This window comes from Taudactylus pleione, unplaced genomic scaffold, assembly GCF_031769625.1.
Source record: "Taudactylus pleione unplaced genomic scaffold, aTauple2 ptg000397bl, whole genome shotgun sequence".
Taxonomy (NCBI): Eukaryota; Metazoa; Chordata; class Amphibia; order Anura; family Myobatrachidae; genus Taudactylus; species Taudactylus pleione.
In genome coordinates this window covers 778,972-802,344 of record NW_028284799.1, presented here as the reverse complement: position 1 = coordinate 802,344, position 23,373 = coordinate 778,972, and the positions used below count along the sequence as shown (strand labels likewise).

Here is a 23,373-nt window from a genome sequence, read left to right as displayed (position 1 = left end):
CCTGAGTTCCAGAGGGGCCCCGAGAACCGGATGGGCACAAAACGGCGCCACGGACGGCAGACGCTGTTCCAGTCGGCGGGCCCCATAGCGGCCGCCCAGCTCCAAGTCCTTGAAGCCTGGCTTGGGAAGCGCTGGGCTCTTCCAGGTGGCTCAGCTGTGGCCCAGGCCTGATCTTTAAGCAACAAGGCGGCGTGACGTCATAGGTCTTTTCGGCGCACGTCAACCAAAGCTGCGGTGTGGAGGAGATGGTAGAGGAATAGGGGCTGCGGAAGGGGAAAATGATGGGACCTGGATACGGAAGGTGAAGAGGGCATAGGAAGCTGATAGGGGCTGGGGCCAGAGGAAGGTGATGGGGCTGGAGGTAGAAGGTGACACGGGCTGGGGGCAGAGGAAGGTGATGGGGGGCAGAAGGTGACATGACACGGGCTGAGGGCAGAGGAAGGTGAAAGGGGCTGGGGGTAGAAGGTGACATGGGCTGGGGCAGAGGAAGGTGATGGGGGCTGGGGATAGAGGAAGATGAAGGGGCAGAGGAAGGTGATGGGGGCTGGGGGCAGAAGGTGAAATCGGCTGGGGCAGAGGAAGGTGAAGGGGGCTGGGGGCAAAAGGTGACATGGTCTAGGGGCATAGGAAGGTTATGGGGCTGGGGACAGAGGAAGGTGATGGGGCTGGGGACAGAGGAAGGTGATGGGGGATTCTGGGCTGAGAATGGTCATGAGAGGCTGAAGTTGAGGAAGGTGATGAGTGACTGAGAATGGCTGGCTGCAGACGCCATCCCTGAGGCATCCACAGCACTGTCATCAAGAAGACTTTGGAAGAGACAGCAGACAAGAAATACAGCCTGCATCACCAGTGACAGAGTGACAGTGTGGTAAGTCAGAGTGTATTTTTACTTTATTTAAAGGCTGGTACATCTGAGTTAATATTCTCATGCTTCACATATCACACATGCAGGGATGGGATGTGCAGGATCGGGGTGGTAGTGAGAAGGTAGGACCCCCATAGACATCAGTGTACCGGGCCCCGAGATTTCTGTTGCCGGCCCTGCCCACAGATACAATGTACACAAGTATTTAGTGTGGAATTAAGTGGGTACTGGGTCTGTAGTGGTGGGGGGGGGAGATTATCAAGTAACCAACACCATTTTAAGGTAATCATAATTCTAAGCAAGATGTCCTTTCTTCATGCTGGAGAGCAGGCGAGTGGAAACAAAACATGGCTTGTGTTGTTATTTTACATTGAGAGATCTTTTCATCTAGGAGGTGCTCTCTTACTGAGGGCCTATTTCAATTCATTTTTGAAAATACATTTTAAACTTTATTAAATTAAAAATGTAATTGTACAATGCTGCAGTACTATATAAATAATATGAATAAATAGTAATACACATTATGCAATTTATACTTTATTATAGCTGTATTTTATTATAGTATGTGTCATATACAATTTTTGACAGTTTTTGTTCTCTTCCAGGTGCTCCTGAAAAACAAACAACTTACAAAGGACCATATCCTGCATTCAGCAGGGCCATCTCCTGCAAGAAATCATTGAATTAATAAAATCTAGAAGAAAATAAATAAATACAAAAATACAACTTCAGACACCGAGGTGTTGATGTAGAACTGGATGTAAGTGTCCTTTTTGGTGCGAATTGTACTTTATTGTACTTCGCATGCACAAAAACACTTGAGATGTATCCTGCTCTACAAGCTGCGCAAAATGAGACACCTTTTTGGCACAAAATGCATCCAACTATACAACAGCCCCCAAGTCTGCACATATATTACTTAAGGCCCAATGGTCAATTTAGTGTTCCACTAGGCATAACCACAATGCTCAGCTGAGCACATATCAGCCATTTATGATAGGTTGTACATCACACATTTTCCTACACTCCTCTATGGGCTACGAGAGAAAACTTGTGGTGTGCCATTCTGGAAAAGCCATGACCATGGCCATTGTGCTGAATTGAATTACTCCCTAAGCCTATGAGACAATGTTATAACACTAAATGTATCACAATGTATTATTTCAAATAAATTTACCTTATTTTGCATGAATTAACCAAAAATAAAATGTGTGGTATAATAGCACAATTTTCAGTTTTACTAGGTTGTATTTTGTAAAGGAAGAAATGCTCAATGCAGATTACAATCGAAAAATATATAATAGATGATAGGTAAACATAAAAGAATTAAGGAATTTTTGGTTATTTCATATGCTGAGCTGTACTACCTTTAAGTGTTTTGTACAATTCCTTAATGACTGCACTTGGACAAGGTTTCCACTTCCATAGTAGACCTTATAGTTTCAAAATATTTGTAAAATAAAAAATTGTAGCTTACATCCAAGCAACCACTGGTGTCAGTAAAGCCCCCAGATACTGTCATTTCAGGTCACTTTGTACTTATTTATATACCTATTATCCAGACTTGCCACCAATCTGGCAGCTAGATCGGCACAGCAGGGGAGCGTGATGCGAATTTGGAGAAGGGATGGGGGGGTGTGACTGCGCAGTTGCATCATCGCATCCACTCCCCGCTACACAATGCCGAGATTACCGTCATTGCGCAGCTGGAGGCGGAGCCACAATGACGCAACTCAGTCCACTTACAAGGGAGTGGACGCCGGCGGGGAGGGGGAACGGAAACCGGCATACACATTACAATTCAATTAATTTGTTCTTCTGATAAAACTGTTTCCAAAATTGCTCTATCTGCATAAGTGACTACTCTCCCCATAACCATAAGGGTAATGAAAGTATACAGGGAATATTGAGTTTTTCATACTTACAATAAGGTCGTAGAACTTCTCTCCCATTGCCTCTTCATAAAACTGTTGGTGTCTGTGATATTCTGAGCTGTTTCTCTGTATTTTCCGCTGTTTCTTAGCCAGGCTCTCTGTAACTAGCATAGACATCTCTCTGCCTTTTTCATTGGACTGGGTGGCCAAGAATTTCTTGATATTGCTCACTTTGAGCAGGTCATTGACAATCTGATAAAAATAAATATTTATTACCCCATATACAAATTAATAAACATAATTTCCCCCAATCATTAATTGCCTTTCAAAAAATAAATGTTTTTTTTCTTGCTACTATATTTAAGTATATTATTATATCTAAATTAGTAAAGTGTTAGATAATTGTAACCATGTACCAAATATCATATTGGTCACGATATACATTCTGTTGGATGTACTTTGACACTGTAATTGATATGTATTAATCGGTCCCAAGCAAAGTTTGTTACCCACTGCTGTTGATCTTGTGTCATAACATGCAAGTGCTATGTGTTTGATATGTAGGATACATGCGTCTAGACACAAATGACATGGAGCTTTTCCCATTCATGTCAATATTCTATTCTTTTCAATAAGGTTTCCAGAATGTAAAGACCCTATTGAAATTGGTTATTGAAAATGACTAGAAGCTCTGGTAGTAAAGAAATAAATAATTTTAATCCACAGCCAATGTGCTCCCACCCCAATTCCTCAACTATAGAATGGGCTCGCTCCCACTAAAGGTGGTGTGGGGGATAACAGGCATGGGGTTCCCATGTTATACAGTGGAAAGCAGCCCATTGCAGGAACCAGTGCTAGAACAAGGCACAGGAAACCTTGAGATTCTAATATCAGTGCTGAGTACCAGCACCTATTATACCTGGAAACAGGAAGTTCTCCTATCGTCATTGCTGGTGGAATTTAACACTGTTGTCTGATACTTGTATCAGGGACTAGTAAATTCCAGCTACATAATAGACCAGGGAGACACTAACCTGGCCACAGAACATTCAGCAGTTCATGTGAGTACGGTACCTTTTTTCATAGTACCAGCACCTTTTTTCATAGAATAAAGCACTACCCAATATACTTATATACATTTTGTATTAAAAAGCAAAAACCACACAAACAGATTTGTCCTTAATGTGTCTACAAAAGGGAAATCCATGACATATGTCTTAATATATTTTAATCCATAGGATAGTGGAAAAGAACTTGTCCTGTGTTTTTACTATGAGAGACCATTATGAGTGAGGGAAGGGTCTGATGGATTTGTACTGCACACTACCGCTATTTTGAGACTGCAGAAATGTTCGCAACGTTAGAGCTGCTACATTGCTTTCTCTGTCTGTGGACCCTCTGAAATTTTTTTTACCACTTTTGGATTAATAATGATATTGGATTTTCTATATTATACCAGCGATACACTTGGATGTTTATAAGAGACACTGCTTGGACTAAATTTGTACAGATTTCCTTAATTATTAGATTCGGATCACTACTGGATGAGGTGTCTTTCCCTTCTGTGTTTAGCACACACATGCGGGGATGTTCACATGCGGTATGCACAAATGCAGGGCTAGTGGATAACTAGAATTAGGCAAGTTTTGGAGGTGTTGTACCTAAATGATAATAATGATATTCATAATAGTATGTATAAGTGATATTCTATTATAGTATGGGAAGCAGAACATGGAGTAAAGCATCCTTAACACCTTCGCTGCCGAGAGTTTTTTCACTCTTGTGCTGAGCCCATTTATTGACATTTGCGCTTGTCACCTCCCAAAATCAATATTATAGATATGACCAAGGGCCAGCTCCAGGAGCAGCCGCGCCCTAGGCGGAACAGCGGGGCAGTGCCCGAAAAATGGGACTGTCCCGCTGAAGTCGGGAATGGCTGGGAGGGGTACGCCCTCTATGGGGTGGCGCCCCTGTTTGACCGCACTGGTCGAACATGCCTCGAGCCGGCCCTGATTTGACCTTTTGGTGTAGAACCTAGATGATTACAATAGGTACCAGTAGGATGTGAAATGGAGGTTAGACCACACAGTGGGTCCTTAACCAGCCTTGCAGGTTTCATGGTAACAGTGGTAACACACACAGTGGTGGCTATATCAGCAGTAATGCATATAATATACAGCAGTAATCAGTCTCACCTCTAAGGAGCTAAGTACTGCACAGCTGTGCAGCAACGTGACACTTAACACAGTGATGGGCGCAGGGTCGCGCACGCGCTGTGACATCATCCCACTGGGGTCACAGCTCAGAGAAGGAGACAGCGCACAAATATTACTAATTTTTATTTTTATGCAGTACTCACACAAATTATATCTTGCTTTTTCCAGAAGACTTTTTGCATTCGGAAAATACCACTAGTCTTTTTGTTCTTACTAATCACATAACATTGAACAAGCTGGGCAAAAAAATGTTTTTTTTTTGTTTTGTTTTTAATAAACAACACAAATTAATACTTTGTGGATCTTCTTCAGCATTAGACCACTTTTCCAAAATTACAAAAAGCAGGCTTCTACATGTAAGTTTCATAACAAAATCTGCATTTGAAAATTATTCTTGTTTAGCTTATTTTTGTTGTCTTGATTTAAATACTTACAATGTAAAGGAATAATATAATAGTAGCCCAACAAGACCTATATTTTTTTTAAACTAGAAATCCTATTGCATTACATGAATGAAGCTCTATTTATTAGACACTAGCTGGTATACCCGGCGTTGCCTGGGTAAAAGACTGGACCCTGAAGTACTCCTGTAGCCTTTATTTGTTTACATTGTCCTCATCTATAACCCCATTCCATTGATCCTGAAAAGGACACCACTGTTCTCTAACATGAATGCAAACAGTGGTGTAACTACCAGGGGTGCAGCTGCTATGGTGCCTGAGTTGCCTCAGTGGAACGCCGCTCCCCCTGCACCCAGTCACGCACACAAGGTGGGCTGGTCCAGTCAGGGCCGCCGAGGGAGACCAAGGTGTCAGCGGTGTTGATTTGGTGCCAGCCCGCAAGCTAAATAAAGCTGGCACACCAGCATGGAGACATGGAGAGACAGTGCCACCAATCGCAAGGCAATCAGAGCTTGCGGACCAGCAGCCAATCAGCATTGGTAGCTCCTGATTGGGTGCTGGCCCATGAGCTCCGATTGGCTGTGTCTATTGCTATGTGGCCCCAAAGTTCTAGTTATGCACTTGCATGGAAACACAGAGGGCTAACTAATATATATGGTCACTTTAAAAAGGACTAACTCAGGATTTAATATAAACTTGTGTGAGTCATAATGTTTGACACTTGCTTAGACTGTGAGGTTAAAAGGATACTTTTGCAGTTTTCACACATGTTTTTGGCAGATTGCCAATTTCCACTATAGCCAACCCCAGAACCTGTGTAATTTAAGAACCTGTGTCCCCATTTTTAGGGATTGTGTGACAGTGTGTGGCCCTGATGAAGTTCAGACCTAGGCAAAAACCTAATCCTAGTCAAACTACACCACCATGCCATGTTCAAAACTCTGGCCATACATAAAGGAGAAACAGACAGCAGACAGACGGATATGCTTTCTTGCTTATTGTATAGATAAGATGGGGGAGATCTGGGCTTTAGATAATCCACAGCTTTCTACTAATAACTACTAAGGGGCCAATTGTTTCAAAGAGAGGACTCCCACCTTTCAAACAAGGGTGCCCCAATATGTTGCTCATCAATATGGGGGAGATACCATCAATAGAAATCTGATGTTTCCGTATCATAGGGTAACATTGTCTTGTGAGTACATATTATCACCACATCATTTGAAAGAAGGCAGGCCCGTCAGTTACCAGCATCTGTTTTAAGATTTCTGAAATTAATTGTTCATATTTCGTGTCCTATCTTCCACTGCCTCTCCTTATTCCAACAGTACCACACCACCGGTAGCAGTACAATAAAAATGGCAGCTTTTATATTGGTTCAGATATTGCTTTGTTTCATTTATTAATAATAATTTATAATAGGTCGCCATTAGAAATGGTTTAGCCAGTGGCAATAGTGACAAACCGTTTGCATGTCACTTTTGCAAGACACCACATCTCCTGTCAACGCTTAGTTACAGGATAATAGACCATATCCCCCCTTCTATAAGATGCAGTAATAGGGGCCTTTAATTGCTCCAGTTAGAAAGCAAGTGGATCTACAAATTAGGGACCCTTGTTCCCAAGAGACTTAATGATCACTTAGTACTGAATTACTTTCTATAGACCTATGGAGCGCAAATGTTATTATAGGTTAAGAAGGAATAGAATGAGATTGATATAACTCTTTGGATCTACACTCTACATATAAGGGTGTTTGTGTGGCTATGAGTCATACATTACAGTATTTCTTGTAACCTTTTACTCCTTAGCGAGCGCATATGTGTTTATATACATTTGTATTATGCTTTATTGCATGATTAGCTAGTTTGGCTAATATAAGATACTATATATTTAATGTAAGCATGATGATCTAGCAGCTATTATTACATTGTTGCATTGTCAATTACTGATATTTAGTATAATGTATGCTCAATACTTATGCTTTGTTTTTACTTCTTAGCATTTTTAGAGTTTATGGGATTTCTATGGTGATGGGCCTACACTGATGACTCATCCCTGTTGATGACATCACTTTGTTTGCATCACCGGCCCGGATGTGTGGTCCCATTTTCGGAGATGGCGTTCACGTGGTGTAACGTTAGGGGCTATAAGGTAAGCTATTTTCAGTATGTATTTAGCCTGATGACAGTGGTACTGGGTACTAAAACAGTGCTATGGATTATATACTGCCGTATTAAAGTTCTATTTACTAAGTTCCTTGAGTGCCACATCTACCGGGACATGCATATTGAATTCGTCATGTGGGCACCAAGTCAAGTAATGTATGGAAAAGCCAGGTGTTGTGGTTTCTTCTACATATATATACATATATATATATATATATATTTATATATATATAAAATACAAAAGGTGAGAATGAGCGCCATATAGTGTAGTATATTTTATAATTTCACTGCACACTTCTATAAATTTAAATGCGTACCCTGTGTGCCTAACATATAGCTATATAGTGATATATCCAGGATCAACAATATTGCGTTCCTTTATAACATAGAGGAATCACTTCACTTCGAAGTCCAGCTATATAGGCATAAGGGACGAAACGCGTTGAGGCTGTGGTGACCCCTGCTACTTGGGACTGCTATATCACTTCAGATAAGCTTTTAAATCACTTTGAAATTGTAACTATGCATTTTTATGTGTTATGTGTTTGTAATTAAAGTGTTTTTTTAATGTTTTACACTATGCAAGCTTTCTTTTCTCCCCATCAATCATCCCACCTGGAGTGAAGTGATTCCTCTATGTTATAAAGGAACGCAATATAGTTGATCCGGGATATATCACTATATGCCTATATATTAGGCACACAGGGTATGCATATAAATTTATATAGTGTGCAGTGAAATTATAAAACACACTACACTATATGGCGCTCATTCTCACCTTTTGTATTTCATAATTCCTGGGACTGCACAACAACTGTCCATTTGGAGGACTGTCACCGTGACAAAGGGGTTATAGTTAGTGGAATATTTTTTGATTTACCAAAGAAACCTGGTAAATACAGAATCCACATAGGGACTAGCGCTTATATCAGTACTTTTTTGGATATATATATATATATATATATATAATATATATATATATGTATATTTGGTTGACTGTGGGTCTGCGACTCTATGTCCCTCATTTCATACTCATAACCATTACTTTGAAAGATTGGCAAGGAAATTTCAGACACTAACATAGTATTGTCTAGATAAGAAGTCTGAAAATAAGTAAGACTTACAGGTGTTGCTGTCCATCATCTCTCAGATTGAACTGCATATATGCAATGCTGCCAGCAACCTTTTGTAATCTTGGTCTCCACCTCTATATAAATGATGTCTGGGTACCTGGCACTCAGTGATAGGTGATTGTCTAGTCTATGGTTAGTCTAGCTTGCTGCTAATCACTACAATTACCTGTTGTTGTGATTTCCTGGGTACAGACCTGGCTGTGTGTTTTCCATTTACTCTTTCTGGCTTTTCCAGTAGTGTTTGTCAGCATATGAACTATAAAGACCACACTCCTGACTGATCCTTGCTACTGTTTGCTTATACCTGTACCAGACCCTTGGCAATCTTAGACCACACTTGAGTTCCATTAATATTTGGTATTTGGTAGCATCACTACCATATTCGCTTGACTGAAACATTTTGAAATAAATGATTTCTGATTTTATGCCTATTAGACAGGGAAAGAACAGACGCAAATACTTTAATATAATTTTTCCCACAGATACTTTTGCATATTCAGGGTACTCCCTCAAAACAACCCTGACATGTATTTGTCAGGAATAGGGAAAACAAATATGTGTACCTGTAATAAGGACTTTTTCTATAAAACATTACAATGGATTTTTTAGCAGCTGCAATATCAATTACTAATACATCTATGTTAGCGGGGCTGATTGAGCTATCCCCAACAAGTCCCAAGCCTGCCACTTAGAGGAAATCCCTAGCCACATGATGTGTGTCTTCACTAGGAATTCCAATCTTTTTTTCAAAATCCTGTTCTATTGCATTGTACCAAAGCATTACGTTTTTACACTACTAGGGACTGAATGATATGGTTCCCAGTTGCATCTCTCCACCTGGCTGTTGCTATTGAAAGCCACAGTATGGAGATTTGGCATTGAGGGTTCTGCTCAGCTCTATACAATTTCACCAAGGTCCTAAAACAGTAAGGAGCTTCTCCACATAAAGTGGGACAAGCCATGTTACAAAAAAAAATGCTGCTATTGCTTTAATTTCTAGTGTTCTGGGCCAATACTGGAGGAACTGGTGGACATCAGAACCCTTTTGAAATGCAAGAGTGAGCTGTTTTCCTAGTCCACACTCCACTACCTACTACATGCAGGAAAAGCAAATTAGTTAATTTCTACTATATATTCATTTGTGTCTGAATATGAGAATCTAGAAATCAGGCATAGAAAATCTGGATAATATGCTTTCTTAATCTATCATTTCACCTGTAAAATCTTAACTGCTTTTTAAATATACATGTGTTATTTAACAGTTTATTTAACATCATTGGTGAAAAATCACACATACCGGTAAAGCATAATGTTCATCGTCAAGATAATGACCATCCCATATTTCCACTGTTACACTTGCATAATTTTTCTGAAGAGATAAAGTTTTTTTCCTCAATCCTTCCTCAATGGCCGCTTTCCCTGAAGTCTCAGATAACGATTGTAGAAATCCCTGGAAAATACAATTAAAATGAATATATGCCAAACAGACTGATTTGGAGGGTACACATGATAGGTATTGCAGGGGATACTGACCATCAGATTATGGCTCAGAATGGTATATAAGACAACATGGTATAGTAGTAAGAAAAATGGTCTCTGCATGGTATACTGGGTCTGTTTGCTATAGTGAATAACAGAACTGGTTCTGCAAGGAATATTGGTCAATGAATAAAGTTGGTGTGGTATACTGTTCACAAGAATGGTTTTCTGCATAGAGGTCATTAAAATAGTGGTCATCAAAGTGAGCTCTAGTAAATAATAATGGGGTCTGCAGCCCTCCCCCCCCCAAGTAAACTCTGCCACTCCCAGTGAAGTAACCAGTGTGTCAGTACACTGGGTGTCTTCCCTGGCAGTGGCTTTCCATTGGAAACGCTACCTGCTTATCAAACACAAGACAGCCCCAGGGGAAGATGTTTCCTCCCCCTGGGATTGCCAGCCTTGACGGCGATTAACAGAAAGAATGCTTGCCGCTCCCTGCCTTTCCGTCAACCCTAGCTGACTTCTAGGGGTTGCAGTCGATGCAGTGCCTAGAAGCCAGTGTGTGTATGCATGCGCCAGCTGCAATATCTGCTAGATCCATTGCACATGAGCAATGCACCTGGAAGGCGCTGCAAGTTCAACAGTCTGGACCTCTCCGACCTAACTCCGTCCGGACTGCAGGCCCTCATGGAACATGGTAACAGCCGCCACTGATGTTAAACATGGTCTCAGTTAAACATGGCCTAATCTACAATCATCTTAAGCAGTTTAAAAGATTTAAATAATTGAAGCACAGCTCAGAGCAGTCATATGTTGAAGGCACACAGTCATGTAGAATCTGTCTTGCATATTGCCAAAACATTGGATTGAAAAGTACTCAAATTTTCTCATTGCAGGCCCTTCCTACATATACTGCAATATAATAATTATACTACATCTGCTACTGCCACTATTACTATTAAAGCATTAGTATAATTGAACACTCAGTGTAGGGTAAATTAATGTAAGTGGTCTTTGCCATTAGTAACTGTATAAGCAAGCTGTTTTTAGATGTGAGCACCTTTTTTATTTATTCTTCAAAACATAGGTGACATGAATGTGGTCATGTGGATGAAATGGGTGTGGCTAGATGTTATGATCCATCATTTGTTACCTCTTTTCTGCATTCTCTTTGATTGCATTCTGCATTCCCACCACTAGTGGCCGCTACAGAGATCATATACAAACTTAAGCAGCTGTTATTTCCCTCCTAGCTTTAGCTCATGGTGATAATTACTATATTTTAAATAAATGTTTGCTGCAGAAGTTACCTTGCTAGGACATTTCCTGTCATTTGGATCCTGTGTACCTAATATCATTACTTCAGTGAAACATGTCTGTTTACATCTAATTCCTGCAATCAGCCGCTTGACCATACTTGCCTACTTTTGAAAAAGCATTTCAGGGAGTTTGTGAAAACAACACCTATGAGGGCGGCGGTAAAGTGGGCATGTACTGCTACATCTGAGAGATGTGTCATAAAATTGACTTACATCGAAATGTAAATGAGACCCAAAACAGTAAGAGCTATGTGTTGATGAAAACACACTGATACTTTCCAGAAAATGCATGTAGCTGTAGGGATCATTGTGCTTTATAACTAGAGATGAGCGGTTTTGGATCTCAGAGATCTGAACCCACCCAAACTTAGTGATCCGAGCCAGCTCGGGTTTTTCCGCCTGACTCGGATCTCAAAACGAGGCAAAACGTCATCATCCTGCTGTCGGATTCTTGCGGGTTTTGGATTGTAGAAAAGGTCCCGCGATCGCCACCATTTTCATTCTGGCTGTGGAGAGTGAAGAGGAAGGAGGGGGCTTTTCTTTTTTTGTGTGTGTGTGCGCGTTAGCCACACTTATCATCAGCAACATAGCTGCGCAGGGGTGCTACCTGTGTCATTTATCAAGGGGCTGCTGCCTCGTTCAGGGTGCTCTCCCCCCAAGTGGCAAAAAAAATATTAATCCAATCAATCAATCAATGTGGTTTTTTTTCTGTGTGTGTGTGCGCATTAGCCCCACTTATCACTAGCAACGTAGCTGCGCAGGGATGCTGCCTGTGTCGTTTTTCAAGGGGCTGCTGCCTCGTTCAGGGGAGCTCTCACCTCCAAGTGCCCCAAAAAAATTTAATTCAATCAATCACTCAATGTGTTTTTTTTCTGTGTGTGTGTGCGCATTAGCCCCACTAATCACCAGCAACATAGCTGTGCAGGGGTGCTGCCAGTGTCGTTTATCAAGGGGCTGCTGCTTCGTTCAGGGGTGCTCTCCCCCCCAAGTGCCAAAAAAAATGAATCCAATCAATCAATGTGGTTTTTTTTCTGTGTATGTGTACGCGTTAGCCATGATATCACGAACGCCTCAGCTGAGATTTGCATAAACATTTTCAAAAGGTGAAAATAGAGGATATGGTTTGAAAAATTTAATAAAACAGCTAACACTGTACCCCACTACCTGAATTTCAGCGAGTCAGAGGGGCAACTCCATGCAACCGTATTCCAGTGCAGCTGATGTGTAGGGGGTGTGGTGATATGGACTAAAATGGAGCTCACATCCACTAAAGTGGACAATGAATCCCCAATCTAACAGGGAGCGCAGCTGTAATTTATACACAACACAGGATGGGATTACGATATAGGCTTGGGTGATGGTATAATCTGGGGTGATGTATTCATCATCTTCTTCACACAATATTAATTTGTCCCCACTGGAATCCAGCATTACAGATGCCTCTGTAATTTTTGCATGTAATTGACGGTAAAGGTCTTTCTCGTAGAATTTGTAATTAATTTTGATGGACATAATTTTTTTCACATTTTGGGGAAGTAGTCTCATAGACCGATCACTGACAAGATTCCCGGCTGTGCTGAAATCTTTTTCTGAGTATACACTGGAGGGTGGGCAGCCCAAGTAAAGCAAAGGCAGTTTGTGTAAGGGCCTACAAATTGCCTCTTTTTCCTGCCAGTTGTTCTTTACATCTCTTCAGATCTGTGTCTGTTGGGAAGACGAAACAATGTCTTCATCCCTTCAGGGATGAAATTCCGCTCCCAGCAGCAGGCATGGTGCTAAAGAATTCTCAAGAAAGACACAACATAAGACTGTAAAGGCCCCCATACACAGTGCGATTCAAAGTTGGTAAGATGAGTTGTACGATTGCCCTTGAAATTCTTCCCTTGAAATTTTTCATAAGATGTGGTCAAATGGTGTACGATTGATCATTACGATCATAGGATAAGATGCATAGAAGTGTATCACATTGTACTCAAAAGATCGTAGATCTCTCTGCAAAACCATCTGAACTGCGATCCAACTAGACGGCGGCGGAGATGCGCATCGGGGTCGCAGAACACACAAAATACACCTATTTTCACACGATTGGTCTGTCCAACCTAACTGGTCATATTGTGTAAAAAATCGTCCCATGTATGGGCACCTTAAGACTTAAACCTTAAATCTGAAATGTTGCATTTGCTGCTCTGTTCCGCTTGTTCACATATCTGCTCTGGTTAAGTGGACAGTGGGTACAATGGCAGTTTGAAGGCCACTAAATGTGAGCATGTGGTAGGGAATATAGATTGTAAGCTCCACTGGGGCAGGGAGTGATGTAAATGGATAAATAAAGCACTGCAGAATATGTGTGTGCTTTATAAATAATAACTGGTAATAAATAATAAATAACTATGTTTTTTTTAATGTCCCTGTACAGGTTGGGAAATGCTTTTCATGTGGAAGCTTTGCAAAGGATTAATTAACAGTCAATTGTTTTGGAAAGTAGTAGCACTCTTCCTGGTCCCCTTCTGGGATGAAAATCCACTCCTAGCAGCAGAAGCAGGCGCAGGATTCTCAAGAAAGACACAACGTAAGACCTTAAGGGGTAAATTTAATTTACTAAAGTGATAGTTTTTAGAAGTGAGTTTTAGAAGTGATGTTGCTTGCCCATAACAACCAATCAGATTCTAGCTATTATCTTCTAGAAAGTGCTAGGTAAATGTTAAGTAGAATCTGATTGGTTGCTATGGGCAACATCACTTTTAAAACTCACTTGTAAAAACTCTCACTTTAGTAAATTAAATGTACCCCTTAATCTTAAATCTTGAGCTTGTCCACATATCTGTGCTAGTTAAGTTGCAGTTTGGAGGCCACTAACTATGTTTTTTTTCAATGTCCCTGTACAGGTTGGGAAATGCTTCTTCATGTGGAAGCTTTGCAAAGGATTATTTAACAGGCAATTGTTTTGGAAAGCACTACTAGAAGTCTTCCTGGTCCCCTTCTGGGATGAGAAAATCCACTCCCAGCAGCAGTAGCAGCAGCAGCAGGCATGGCACTCAAGGATTATTCTGGGGCAAGGACTGATGTGAATGAGTAAAATATTTTTTTGTAAATTCCTCCCCTTCTCCCTCATAAATCAAAAAATTTAATTAAATTTACTACATACATACTCCAACTCCCTCAGACCTCTCTTGAATAATAAAAACATTTGTTTCCTGATGTGCCATGTTGGAAGTTGAACTGCCATGTGTTTGTGCAGCCCACTGCTGCCGCTTAGCTTAGTCAGCTAGCTAGCTTGGTGCAAATTTTGGGCCTAAACTGGATGAAAACAATATAGTGAGCTGTGATGTGGTCAAAATTGTCTGGAAAAGAGTGGAAATAAATGTTATTGAGCTTAATAATACTGTAGGAACAAAAACAGGCCCATTTTATGTGATTTTTAGCTGTTTTTATGTTTCTTTAAGAAAAAAAATCCAAATTCAAAACCAAAACACGGAAGGGAGGTTTTGGCAAAACCAAACCAGATCAAAAACCAGGGGAGATACAGATACAAAACCAAAACCAAAACATGGGGGTCGGCGTACATCTCTTCTTATAACCAATGCAGGGAAATTATACTAATGATGCCATTTGAATGTATATATGTTTTTTTTTATAAATAACTGCTACATAATGGGGGTAAGGTGCAATCAGGGAGATTGGCAGACTCTTCAGGGAGTAAGGGAGATTGCTATATTACTATATATTCTGGACTATCTTGGACTTGTTACTACTGCTCAGTTATCTGTTAGCAATAGCCTTTTGCATCCTCAGTGTCTTATCTCTAATGGGTGCAAGGTGTTGGTTCAGGGGGGACTACACCGTATACACTGCACCCATTTAGTATAATTACCTGCTCGGAGTACCGCCTAGGTGTGGGCAAATCGCCAGGAAAATTTGCTTGCGCAGTACATAAATCATTGGGAACATGAGACCCGCTCATGAGTAGTAGACGTTGGCACAGTGCCAGAGTCTGTTTGCATCTGCACCACGGAGAGAGGAGGGTGCCTACACGGCAGCTGCACAAAGGCCCCCTCATCTCACATTCCATCCCTGTATATTTTGGACTGCATTGAATCTGTTATTATTGCAGGTTCCTGCAGCAATGTTATTACGTGACATCATATGGGAGTATTGAAGAGGGACTTTGTGCGCGTGCCAAATGTGGGTGCCCTAAAAGGGGTGTGGCCTTGTGGGAAAGGGGTCATTTCAATCACTCGGGGGCGTGCCCAATTCACCCTGAGCAGATGGTGCCACCAGTCTCACCCACACACTGTTTAGATGCTGTGCGCATGTGCACATAATATATTCACCCGCTGCTCTGCTGCCACCAGAACCCATCCAGGACAGCTGGTCTGACTGCTCTCACTGAAGTTTTCATAGATCACACTACAGATTCCTCAAAGCCTATACAACTTTACTATGATGGGGACTTCAGGCAATTTGAAGTTTTGTTACTACAGGCAACTGTGCTACTCCAACACTATGGACCTGATCAGACCCGCTCGCTAAGGCACGATCACTCGCTCTGAGCGATTTTCGCCCATCTGCGCATGCGTATAATTCGCAGTGCACGTGCGCAAGGCATTTGTTGCGATCTGATTTTGGTTGCTCGTAAGCCACTATCAGGTAGCTGCTTTGAGTGACAGATAGTGCCGTTTGTGGGTGGTAACAAGGGAAGGTGCTTGTGAACGGGGGAGTGGATGTGCGAACGCAGGCGTGTCTGGCCGCCAAAACGCAGTTTAAAGAGCGTGCATAATTAGCAAAGTAGCATCATTGTACACGTCAGCTGCATGTATTTCAGCCAGCGCTGATCGCTGTGCTTGCTGGAGGCTAAGGCAACCCCAAGGGCTGCAGCTCCGATGGCTCTCGATGGTCCCGATTAATCCTTCATTTCCCAGAGATGACGTGTGTTTTGCGAGTGGCAAGGGGGCGTCTTCAGACATTTGCGAGCGCACTTTGCCGTAGCTCGCTAAAACATAGTGGGCGACCTTATTCGACGCAGTGCGAGCGCTTAATTTAAATCTCCAGACCCTTTTTGCCATTACCATTGAACAAGATCTCTCTCGATGAAAAAAGCACTCAGGACCTTATTCAGAGGCGGCTGTATGGTCTACGACCGCCTCAATGTTTTGCCAGTGCGAACGTCAGCCAAAGGATGTAGCCACACCCGCGTCTGTGTCTTATTCAACTTATAACCTGACATACCATACCTAAGGCTATGTGCTGGGATGATCTGGAAAATTAGCTACAGTAGTTGGAGAGAGCTAGCTTGAATATATCCCTTGGTTTATGAAACAACTTAGAACAAAATCGTCTTTATTTGTCCCATCATTGGTCGTTTAGTCAAAAGCAGCAGTATTCACAGCATTATATCAAATAGTTAAAAATCAGATATTTAGGAGTATTTATAATCCCATTTACAAAGGCTCCATATCTATGCTGTTTTAGCACCACTAACACCAAAGATGCCTACAAACTAGCATGGGAAACATATAAGGTTCCCCCTTGATGACCCCAATAAGTCTCCATAAAATTTATCCCAACACATCCAACCAGTGATGGATGATGGAGCATAACCACTCATGTGGTAAATGGTGTACCGTAGCTGCGATTATGCTAATATGCTAATGCAACAGCCACAGAATCTTTTTTCGTGATGCCCATTGGAGCCTTAGTAGCTGTCCACAACTGCGTACACACAAGAAGCATCAGACACAAGTCAGGCAAACATCAACTCTTTTAGTGAGCATTGCCGCCATACCTGAGATGCTGGAGCCATGTTCTCTGTGTGTAGGATCACAGTCACTGCTGGAAACATGCCCCGAAAACTGATGGAACACACCTCGATTTTAGCTGTTACTCCCCGTTACCTTCCACAAAATGTTTGCTTCCTGTTAATCACTTGCGATTGAACCCTCACTGAAACAGTAGTCGCAGACTGTGTAATGGTTAGCATTACTGTCTCACAGCACTGAGGTCGTGTGTTAGATTTCCACTACGGCCCTAACTGTGTGGAGTTTGTATATGCGTGGGTTTCCTCCGGGGACTCCGGTTTTCTCCCACACTCCAAAAATATACTGGTATGTTAACAAAATGTAAACAAAACCCTAGAGAACAAAACCCTAGGGAATATAGACTGTAAGCCCCACTAGGGCAGAGACTGATGTGAATGGACAAATATTCTTTGTAAAAGCTCTGTGGAAAATGTGTGCGCTATATAAATATCTGGTAATAAATAATAAATAATTCACTTGCCGCATATTGCGGCTGGGACACATGTGCACCGATAATCACTGAACCACATGAACATCAGAATAAAGTGCAAGTCTGAATCAGGCCCATTTTGTTATACATCCTGGGGATTCTATTTGAATTACCTGACTTATATGGGTTGTTCAATTAGAAGGTAAAAAGTCCTCTCACATGTGTAATATTCTCTATTTCATTCTAATTTCCCACCAGGTCAGAGCATATAAACCACGGTTTCCCTTCACGGCCATTAGCTTGCACCTTAAATCAGTCATACTGTCCCAACATCAGTTGTAAGATGGCGGGGCTGGCAGAAACATGGTCAAACATTTAGGTGCGTAGTGTGATCAGATTTCTGCGTATAAAGGGCACATCAACAACTGAAATTCATCACCAACTTGTTGAGGTGTACAGTGATAACGTCAAGTCACGGAAACAGGTTTGGGTTTGGTGCACTGATAACAGCAGGACAGACGTTCAAGATGAGCAGCGATCCGGCCAAGCACGTCCACCGCAAATGACAATTTGTGCTGCGTTGAAGGTCTGATTCAGGAGGACAGGCACATTTGAGTTAGTGATATTGCCGATTGACTGAACATCTCAGTGGGTACTGTGCACAACATCGTTCATGAGCAATTGGGGTACAGGAAAAAGTGTTCACACTGGGTACTAATGCAACTCACAGAAGTTCATAAATCCAATAGGATAGGATTGTCTCTCGTGTACTTGACGCGGTACCATGAGGAGGGAGTGCAGCTCCTGCAGCCTCTTGTAAAAGGTGATGCAACGTGGGTGCATCATGTGATACCGGAGACGAAGCAAGCATACATGACATGGAAACAGCATCGTTCCCACCTTCAAAGAAATTCAAAACAACTCCATCAGCAAAGAAGGTCACGGCTACCGTGTTTTGGGACCACAAGTGTGCGCTTCTTGTTGATTTCTTCACTAATAGTCTGCTATTGTGACACATTGAGCTGTTTGCAGAGGGCAATCAATCGAAAACGACCTGGGTTGCTGCAAAACAGATGTTATATTGCTGTACGATAACGCCAAGCCAAACTCAGCCAACTGCACATGTGAGTTGTTACGGCGCTACCATTGGCAGGTTACTGGACCATCCTCCCTACAGCCATGACCTGGCACTGAGTGATTTCCATTTCTTTGGACCATTGAATAAGCACCTGGGTAGGCAATTTGCAACAGACAGTGAAATTCAGCAAGTCATCGTGTCCTGGCTTCAGGCGCTTAACACTGATTTCTTCTACGGCAGGATAGATGCCTTGGTGTACCATTGGAACAAATGCTTAGACGGAATCGGTATGAAATACCGCCGGCCGCATGTTCGATTCCCGGCAGCGCCTGGCCGACAGATGAGCAGAGCCCGGCAGCAGAAGCCCGTTGCTGGAAATCCCGTTCGTCCCTAAGGTAAGTGTAAACTAACCTAACCCCCTAACCCTAACCCTCCTTAGAGGTGCCTAACCCTAACCTCCCCCCCAAGTGCCTAACCCTAATCCCCCCTCTAAGTGCCTAACCCTAAACCCCCCTTCCCCGCTGCCTGGACCTAAGGGTGCCTAACCCTAACCCTCCCTCCCCCTAGTCTGACCCTAACCCTCCCGGGGGGTGCCTAAGTCCCCCCCGGGTGCACTAAACCTAACCCTCCCCCCCCCCGCGGCTGTCCGCTCGCGGCGCCCGGCATCCCTTCGATCAGGATGCCGGGCGCCGGTCTCCCGGCGTCGGGGAATTGTCAGACGTCTACATCTAGACGCCCGGCACTTTACCCTCGCCGGGATACGACAGTCGCGAAGCCGGCTGCCGGTATTAAGGCAGCCGGTTTCCCGATTGTATACCGCTTAGACAAGTATGGGGACTATGTGGAAAAATAATCTGTACCAAGCTCATTCTATTGATTATATGTATATGTACAAGTTGAATAAATTTACGCAATGAGAGATCTTGTTACCTTATTTAATGAACCACCCTCGTACATATATAGATAATGATTAGAGCTATTATTCATTTTCGGGAAAAAACTTAATCAGAACCTTGTATGTAATAATTAGGTAGTAAAATTAATGTCCAGTGATGGCACAGCACACAGACGGAACAGTCACCATTATTAATTTAACAATTACAAATATAAGCTTGTAGAATTGTATTGAAAATCATGAAGTTTATAAACATAAAAAATGACAAAGTGTTTAAAGAATCAGCAACATAACAAATTAAGGTGTTTAGAATGCCTAGGGGCACCCAAGCCCGCCTAGGGCCAGAAGAGGTTTGGGGCAGGCACAGCCAGGGCACATGCTGCTGCCTGAACAGAGACTATGGCAGCTGCTACTGTCACTGTGCAGTGTCTACGATAGCACAGTGAGACCACGCACCTTCTGTGAGGCCACACGCTTTTTCAGGATCCTATGGGGGGGGCACCACCCAAAATCTTGCCTAGGGCACTCATTTGGCTTTGGCTAGGGCCGGCTCTGGCTCAAAGTACTCTTAGCTCATAGCATTGTTCTATCAAATTGGTCCTTCATAAGTACTGGGCTATAGTAATTAGATTATGGCTCAGATAAACCTATATCTATGCCTATCTTTTTATGACTTTGGCATAATAAGGCTGCCAGTCTTTGGCATTGTCATAAAATACAGGAAGATCTTCTTGACATTAAACAATTTGCTCTCAGTTTTATCGCGTACTGGGGACATTCATCCTCTATTAGGTAAATTATATAAAGGATTTATTAAACATTTTTTTTAATAAACTGTAATGGAGTTTTTATACAAAAGACTGGTCCTCCAACATTATTTGCAGGTCCATATTCTTAATGAATGTAATCTGGCAAAGTTTATACTCAATACAGAAGTTAGTCTCAACGTGGTTTGTCAAGAATGTATATTCTGCATAACTGAGCACACTTCACGGATCTTGAGCGCACCCTTAAATAACAGAACTGCAGAAATGCAATAGCAACTGCAGTCGCCTACGGATCACAGTTGCTAAAATATGCTAATGCTTGCCAAAACTGACATAAATACGCCCACTGCTGCCTTCTTATATCCGTTCAATGTCGCTCTTCTGCGTAAGCATTGGTACCATCAACATACATCAGGCAGTCATGCAGCATTTACGATAAGTCTAAACAGCTACAAACACTGCAAGTCTCCTCGCGCGCAGAGAGTTTTCATGCTGCGTATGCAATCGCAGTTGCTAATTTATGCACGCCCATGAAACGGCATTCAAACGGATAGACATGCCTGCGTTTTTACGGCCACCCTGTCACCACCCCCCAAATTCTGACAGCCTGTCACTCACTTTCTGATGGATTCCTCTGTGCGTCCGTAATCGCAATGCAATTGCTAACTAATTACCGGAGGAATTCATCATTCCTTCTCTCCATATTTATCTATTTCGAAAAGCTGTCATTTTTGCGATGACAGCTTTCGGGAAATAGATACTTTTCCCTCTCTACTCTAACTTACCACAGCTGTAATCAGTGCTGCGCATGCGCTGTTACATCCGTAAAACCAGCGCATGCGCAGCACTGCCTACAGCTGCAGTAATTCTGTGTGCCCCCCGTCCCCGACTTACCTGCCCGCTGCAGCCGCCTCAGGCTCCGTCTGCTGTTCTGATACGTGTTCTCCAGGCAGAACACAGTAACGTTTAGAAAAAAAAATGTTTTTTTTTCCCTAAACTTTACTGTGTTCTGCCTGGAGAACACGTGTCAGAACAGCCACTGGAGCCAGAGGAGAGACCAGGGAGCGCCGGAGGGAGTGGACAAGGACCTGCCCAGCTGACAGCAGGTAAGTGTCACCTACTATACGCCACTTCACAGTGGCGGATAGTAACTCCATCAAATTCCACAAATACATCATTTTTCGGAATTTGATGAATACCATAATTTCCATATCCCCATAGTAATGTAATAATGTATGGGGAGTGTGGAAATTAACACAGGGAGACTTAGCAAGGAGATATCAGTGATATCTCCTGTGTTACGTGTCTTCATGAATACTAAAATAACGTTAATTAAGGAAAATGTCCTTAAAAACTTTATTTTAGTGTTGATGTACAGGCCCCCATATGCTTGTTTTTTTTTCTTTTATATGAACAATAAATGCTTATTTGTAAACATTTTGAAGTAGTCCGCCCCCCCCCATCCCTGTTTTTACATATGGAAATGTATTAGATACAAACTTCCATGCAGGAAAATCATAGCTTTAAAACAAGTGAACAAAACAAGTAACTCAGCAGTTGGGCTCAGAAACATGTGCAGAAAGTTTAGAACACATTAGACACTACAAGTGAAACAAATGAAGTTAGCAAAGAACAAGAAAATTAGAAAAAAAAGGCCGGAAGCCAGTTCCAACTCATGGCATATGGGCCCTTGCTGCTGCCAGTGGCTGGAGAGGCATCAATCTGAAGGATATGAAGGCACATGGCCTACCCTGCCAGATACAGCAGTGTTTATTGCCAGGAGTGAATCATGCAAATATGTTAAGTGTATAGTCTGAGTAATTGTCTATGACATAAAGGGAACTCTTAAATAGGTTACAACAGGGAAGATAAATCAAACAAGATAAATATATGGACACAGGACTGAGATGCCATCACTTACTTATCCACATCTATTCTAGCACAGTCCCTAGACTTAATCTAGGAAAACTACAGAATTTACTGCATTGTAATGTAACTAATAGTAATATATTATTCTGGACACTTTTGATAATGAGCTCAGACTACATTTAAATATTAAGTTAAATAATTTTGTTATGTTTTCCATCTGAACAGTAATTACAGTATAAACCTTTTCAAAAGTTTAATCAGAGCAACAACACATATGATATATACTGTAGCTGTAATAAGTTCCGACAGCTTTGTTTGATGTGCAGTTGTCAATGTGGGGTCTATTCCTCATCCTATAATTTTTGTTTTTACCCCCTGTTTTCCATACTTAAGTAGATTGTCCTATTCATGTAGCTTGTAACGCAGGAGATATCACTGATATCTCCTAGTTACAGTACTGAGGCGTTCATTTCCACACTCCCCATACTTTAGTATGGGGTTGTGGAAATTGTGCCATTCATCAAGTTCCGAAAAAGCTATTTTTAAGAATTTGTGTATGAAACTGTACGGCATTCTGAGATGGCGTACAGCCTCCAATAGTCTGCACAAGCGTGGATTGTTTCAGATCAACCTCGCTTCCCCCGCTCCCCCCACTCTGTACTCACCTCAAATTCCGCCTCCAGCTGTGTCCCGATCTCTGCATTTTTTCTTGAAGAGCTGCTGTGTCCGTGTACCGGCCCCCTGTGCAACCTCCTCATGACCTCGACATTCAGTGGGCCACTCACCTGGCTCCCCATGATCCAGTCAGGCGGGGCCTGTATGATTGACAGTTTGACCCCTGGTGCCCGGGCAGCAGACAGCGCATGCGCGTGATGCACATAGTGCTTGTCCTGCTGCGAAGAACAACGGATACAGACTGCTGCAGGTGAAAACTCCCTAACTTCTGAAAAGCTGAATCCCTCGATGCGAGTTCTAAATTTAATTAACACACTTTATATTTTAGGTTTGATTAATAGAACCCTGTGGGGCCTATTCATCAACTCTAAAATAAAGTTTTTAAGGACATTTTCCTTAATTACCGTTA

At 42.2% G+C, this 23,373-nt stretch overlaps 1 protein-coding gene across 4 annotated transcripts in view; it reads right to left on the bottom strand.

Moving 5' to 3' along the window:
- Positions 1 to 1,417: 1,417 nt before the first annotated feature.
- LOC148506705 (uncharacterized) overlaps positions 1,418 to 23,373 on the bottom strand; it is a 383,360-nt gene continuing 361,404 nt past the window's right edge. For all 4 annotated transcript variants that reach the window (XM_088446314.1, XM_088446317.1, XM_088446315.1 and 1 more), the window contains 3 exons: positions 9,955 to 10,107; positions 2,791 to 2,991; positions 1,418 to 1,531 (listed from right to left, as the gene is read on the bottom strand). In XM_088446314.1, the coding sequence (XP_088302440.1) occupies positions 1,493 to 1,531; positions 2,791 to 2,991; positions 9,955 to 10,107 (393 nt within the window). In that variant the 3' untranslated portion in view covers positions 1,418 to 1,492. The remainder of the gene's footprint in view (positions 1,532 to 2,790; positions 2,992 to 9,954; positions 10,108 to 23,373) is intronic.